The following is a 5,914-nucleotide window of genomic DNA, read 5'->3' as shown; positions in this document are numbered from 1 at the left end:
CCTACGGGACGTGCTAACACGGCTCGAGTACCTAAGGCCTCGACCTCATCAATCTCATTAATAACAAATCCCGGGCCTTACATATACCCACACGACTCTTAGATACTCCCGGGAACAAAGAATTCCCAATTCCCCCCCCCCCCCCGGAAGCACTATGTGATACTAACACGCGCGTTTAATAGTTGGTTAGGCTATTAACATCCAACTCAGCCCCATGTGGACCCAATATGATGGATTCACAGTCAAAAGTCCACACGACGCTACACGAGTCAAATGGGTCGGTAACTCGCAAGTACAAAGCACCAACTATTCAATAAACGCGAATTCACGTTGTACCGACGCGTTTGAGTAACCGACAACCAATTCAGTCCCATCACCTTTAAAATCAATTTCTTACAGTCCATTAATCATACCAAGACTATAACATTTGAATTGGTTGTTAGTTCCCTCAAACAACGCGCTAGACATCACAATTCACAAACTAGTCAACCGAATATTAGTTTTCAATCTACAACTAGTTGACCAATCAAATGAACATCAACAGTCATAATCTTAAAGTATGTTATACTAGACATACCTAGGAAGATTATGGAGTGAAAACCTCAATCACCTCAGTCCTGAAACTGCTCAAACGGACAACCACCCGGTAAGACTAAAACAAGCAGTTTATGATCAATACGTGAGTCATAAAGATGGATTATGGTGTAATAGACCTGGGGAAATATAGAACTCACATTCAATGGAAGTTTTATGCCCACCCCCTGGCTGTAAACAAGATGATTGCAGGTGTGAAGTACATCTTTGCTGGCCGTTCAATTTAAGAAAGAAAAAAAAAGAGTGAAGCATGTGGGGAACATGATGAGTGGATGAGTAGTTCAATAATGGTGAGCTGCTCTTGATGTCTTGGTCGGCTAAAGGAGGAAGAAGGTAAGAAGAGTAGTTGGGAGAGTATGGTGAGTGCAAGAGTGGTTGAACAATTCAACCTGAATCATTTCCTCTGTGGGATATAATATCAAAGTTACACCATGGCCCCTCCTACTTAAAGAATATGGCATTTGAGAGGAAAGCTAAATAATTTAACGGACCGGGATAACGAGAAGGAAATTAACGGGTGTTACAAGTCTACCCTCTTGCAATGGGATTCGTCCCCGAATCCCGATGCGACAGGAAAAACATCGGATACAGTTTCATCATCTCATCTTTGGATTCCCATGTAGCCTCGGAACCCTTACGGTGCTTCCACTGCACCTTAACCTGCCTAACTACTTTATTCCTCAAACGCCTTTCCTTACGGTCAAGTATAGCGATAGGCTCTTCAACGTAGTTTAACTTACTATCAAGCTTGATATCATCAAGAGGCACATGGGTCTCCTCATCTGTTAAACATTTCCTCAAATGATACACGTGGAAAGTAGGATGAATCCCCGCGAGTTCGTTGGGTAAATCCAGTCTATACGCTACCTCACCAACTCGTGACAAGATACAGAACGGACCAATGAATCTCGGACTGAGTTTCCCCCTTGTATGAAAACGAATAATACCCTTCCAAGGAGAAACTTTCAACATAACACGGTCACCAACCTCGAACTCAATAGGTCTCCGCCTTTTGTCCGCACAAGACTTTTGACTATCCTGAGCGGCCTTCATAAAAGCCTTTATCTTATCGAGTTTTTAGTCGTGGCCTCAACCACTTCCAAACTACCCAACTGTTTCTGACCAATGGAGCCCCAACAGAACGGAGTCCTACACCTACGCCCATACAACATCTCAAACGGTGGCATTCCAATCGTAGCGTGATAACTGTTATTATACGAGAACTCGACTAACGGTAAGTGACGATCCCAACTACCACCAAAATCGATAACACACGCCCGAAACATATCTTCCAGAGTTTGAATGGTCCTCTCGGATTGACCGTCCTCTGCGGGTGATAAGCGGTACTAATAAGAAGTTTGGTACTCATCTCCTCATGGAATTTCTTCCAAAATCGGGAGGTAAAACGCGTATCCCTATCCGAAACAATAGATACGGGCACTCCGTGCCTAGAAACGATCTCACGAATGAACACATCGGCCAGCTTCTCAGAACTAAAAGTTTCTCTAATTGGCAAGAAGTGAGCGCTCTTAGTCAATCTATCCACGATTACCCAAATTGTGTCATAACTACCCTTAGGAGTACGAGGCAACTTAGTCACAAAGTCCATCGTAAGATGCTCCCACTTCCACTCAGGTATTTCTAGGGGTTGTAGCTTCTCGAAAGGCTTCTGGTGTTCAGCCTTAACTTGCAGACACGTCAAACACTTACTCACGTACTGAGCCACCTCATACTTCATCGCGGGCCACCAGAAATTCTTCTTCAGGTCTTGGTACATCTTGGTCGCGCCCGTATGGATGGAATAGCGCAACTTATGTGCTTCATCCAATATCTGGCTCCTGAATCCTCCATGCTTGGGTACCCATAAACGACCGTCCTTATACTTCACCCCGTTACCGACGTTTTCTAAAAATTTCTCCTGACCCCAAATACGTTCTGACATAATCCATTGCACCTGTAAGGCCTCGTTCTGAACGCTGGCTATCTGTTTTAAAATATCAGGTCTGAGGATAAGCTGGTAAGACACACGAATAGGATTCGGTCTCTTCTTCCGGCTCAACGCGTCGGCTACCACGTTAGCCTTGCCGGGGTGATACATAATCTCCAGATCATAGTCCTTAATCAATTCTAACCACCGACGCTGACACATATTCAGTTCCTTTTGTTCAAAGAAATACTTTAAGCTCTTATGATCGGTATAGATAGTACAAGGAACACCATACAAATAATGTCTCCATAACTTGAGCGCGAACACAACCGCCGCCAGTTCCAAATCTTGAGTAGGATAATTCGCCTCATGAGGCTTTAACTGCCGTGAGGCATAAGCTATGACTCAACCCCGTTGCATCAGAACACATCCAAGCCCCTGATAAGAGGCGTCAGAGTAAACAACTAGATCCTCGGTGCCATCGGGTAAAGCTAAAACCGGAGCATGCATCAACTTGTCCTTTAATTCAAGGAAAGCCTCCTCCTGCTTAGAACCCCACACAAACTTAACATTCTTCTTAGTCAACTTGGTTAACGACGAAGCGATTTTTGAGAAGTCGGGAATGAAGCGGCGGTAATACGCCGCCAATCCCAGAAAACTACGAATTTCAGACGCATACTTAGGAGGTTCCCATTCGTTCACGGCTTCCACCTTTGCAGGGTCGACCAGAATACCGCTCGAGTTAATGACATGACCCATGAATTGAACCTCGCGTAGCCAGAAAGAACACTTAGAAAATTTCGCATACAATTTATTCTTTCGCAAAGCTTCCAAAACTTCCGTGAGATGACCAGCATGATCGGACTCACTTTTGGAATACACAAGAATGTCATCGATGAACACAATAACAGAATGATCAAGCATCGGCCTACACACCCGGTTCATAAGATCCATGAACGCAACCGGTGCATTAGTCAAACCGAAAGACATCACGAGAAATTCATAATGCCTATAATGAGTGCGGAAGGCAGTCTTAGGGATATCTTCCTCACGAATTTTCAACTAGTGATACCCGGACCTAAGGTCGATTTTTGAAAACCAACTATCTCCTTGGAGCCGATCAAATAAGTCTTCGATCCTTGGTAGAGGGTATCGATTTTTCACAGTCAGTTTATTCAATTCACGGTAGTCAATGCACATCCGCATGCTACCGTCTTTCTTTTTGACGAACAAGACTGGGGCACCTCAAGGTGAGATGCTCGGTCGAATGAAGCCCTTGTCAAGCAAGTCTTCCAATAGAGTCATAAGTTCTTTCATTTCATTTGGTGCTAGACGGTAAGGGGCTCGAGCAACAGGTTTTGCACCTGGAACAAGGTCTATTCGGAAATCGACTTCGCGATCCGGCGGCATATATGACAAATCATCAGGAAAAACATCCGGGAAATCCCGAACAATAGGAACATCACCGACAGTAGCATCCTCGGTTTTTACGTTTATATCATACGCTAGATACGCTTCGCACCCCCGTTGCATCAATTTTCTCGCCTTAAGCATGGATATGATAGGTGGAGTTGCACCATTCCGATCACCGTAGACCATAATTTGGGTCCCATCCGGGGCCTTTAGACGTACAAGTTTCTGACCACAAATGATCTGAGCATCAACACTCGCGAGCCAGTCCATCCCAAGCACCGCATCGAAATAGCCAAGCGGCATCAAGTACAGTCGCACCGGAAATCTATACCCAGACAACTCGATGGTACAACCCTGAATAGACCTAGACACGAATACAGACTTTCCTACGGCGATCTCAACATCAAACACATCAACTACGCGCTCGGGTAATTTATTCAACAAGGAACAGAAAGTGGTGACACAAAACTTCTACTGGCACCCGAATCAAATAAAACGGTTGCATGTATTTCATCAAGTAAATATGTACCTGGTATAATATTACACTACTTAGCTATTTGAACACACAAACATTTCCAAAGGAAAGAAATTCAAAATGGTAAATTATAATGACGTATTGGGAAAAGTACCCGAAACAACGTCCGCATCATCCTTTGCCTCTTTCTTGGTGATATTGAAGGCCCTCGCCCTGACCTTTGGCTTTTCTTCCAGTTTCCCCCTCGAAGAAGTTCCCGGGTCACCCCCTAGTCTTGATAGTAGGGCAGTTTGATGCCAAGTGGCCAGCTCCCTTACAGCGGAAACAAATCGACGTCGGACACTCGAAATGGGGGTGTCCAACCTTATCACAACGAAAACAGGAACTAGACCCATGCTTACATTCCCCTTTGTGCTATTTCCCGCACTTCTTGCACTTTACAAACGCCACATCCTTCTTAAAATCCGAATCCTCAATCTTAACCCTCTTCTCGGTCGAATTAAAGTTGTTTCCCATAGGCCGTTTACCGTACGAATTTGAATTCCACGTCCTCCTAGTCTCGGTTGGCGGTAATTTCTCCCTCTGGTCGTATAATGTGCCGGCTAGGGTAACCACTGAATGAAACGAGTTCATGTTGGTGGTCATCACACCCCTTCGAATATCCGTCGGAAGACCCTGCACATACTTTTTAATCCTCTTTGCTTCAGGAGTAACCAAATCGGGACATAAGCGAGCCATCTTATTAAACTTCGTGGTGTACTCCCGATGCGTCATAATGCCAGCCTCCAAGGTCAAGAAATCTTGTTCAATCTTATCCAATTCGTGTGGAGGACAAAACTGATCAAGAACCAACTTCTTCAACTCAACCCAAGTCATCCTCCTAATAGAACGATCACCCATAGTCTGCACCAGATTATCCCACCAACATAGCGCTTCAGAACGAAGCGAGGCAGTCGCGAAGGTCATCATGTCCTCCCCCTTACACTTACTAACCCTCAATATGGCCTCCATTTCTCTCACCCACTGATGTGCTTCCAAGGCACCCTTAGTACCGTCGAAGTAAAGAGGGTCACACTTCTTAAAAACTCCATACGAACAGTATCGGGTAGATGCACTAAAAGTGCGTACCTCGTCTTCATCCTCACTCGGCACAAACACCCCTTCCTCCCTGGCTGGCATCTCCTTACCCATCCATTCCTTATCCGAACTCTTACCCAACAGTGATTTTTCCATGGACCTGACAGCCTCAGTAACGATTTCGAGAATGGCGCTATGGAGAATGATGTACATAAAAATATACATCTTTTCGGCATCAAATAATCTCTAAAAACTGCAAGTCATCCTCCTAATAGAACGATCACCCATAGCCTGCACCAGATTATCCCACCAACATAGCGCTTCAGAACGAAGCGAGGCAGTCGCGAAGGTCATCATGTCCTCCCCCTTACACTTACTAACCCTCAATATGGCCTCCATTTCTCTCACCCACTGATGTGCTTCCAACG

The 5,914-nt window shown here is 44.9% G+C and overlaps 1 protein-coding gene and 1 pseudogene across 1 annotated transcript; both read right to left on the bottom strand.

Moving 5' to 3' along the window:
* Window positions 1–2,926: 2,926 nt before the first annotated feature.
* Window positions 2,927–3,280, bottom strand: LOC143569558 (putative mitochondrial protein AtMg00860 pseudogene; annotated as a pseudogene).
* A 1,113-nt stretch (window positions 3,281–4,393) lies between these two features.
* LOC143569545 (uncharacterized) lies at window positions 4,394–5,471 on the bottom strand. Its single transcript, XM_077055428.1, has 2 exons — window positions 4,564–5,471; window positions 4,394–4,463 (listed from the first exon to the last, which is right to left on the bottom strand). Exon 1 carries the CDS (start codon window positions 5,418–5,420, stop codon window positions 4,824–4,826), a length of 597 nt encoding a protein of 198 aa, XP_076911543.1. The 5' UTR covers window positions 5,421–5,471; the 3' UTR covers window positions 4,394–4,463; window positions 4,564–4,823.
* Between the last annotated feature and the right edge of the window lie 443 nt (window positions 5,472–5,914).

This window comes from Bidens hawaiensis, unplaced genomic scaffold, assembly GCF_021521415.1.
Source record: "Bidens hawaiensis isolate Kalapana, Puna unplaced genomic scaffold, B.hawaiensis_p1.1 tig00024606_1, whole genome shotgun sequence".
NCBI classification, from domain to species: Eukaryota; Viridiplantae; Streptophyta; class Magnoliopsida; order Asterales; family Asteraceae; genus Bidens; species Bidens hawaiensis.
Note: the sequence above shows the minus strand (reverse complement) of the source record. Positions and strands in the feature narration are given on the sequence as shown.

Excerpts from the sequence above, each read along its gene's own strand:
- LOC143569545 (XM_077055428.1), bottom strand. The coding sequence starts at position 5,420 with ATGGAGGCCATATTGAGGGTTAGTAAGTGTAAGGGGGAGGACATGATG.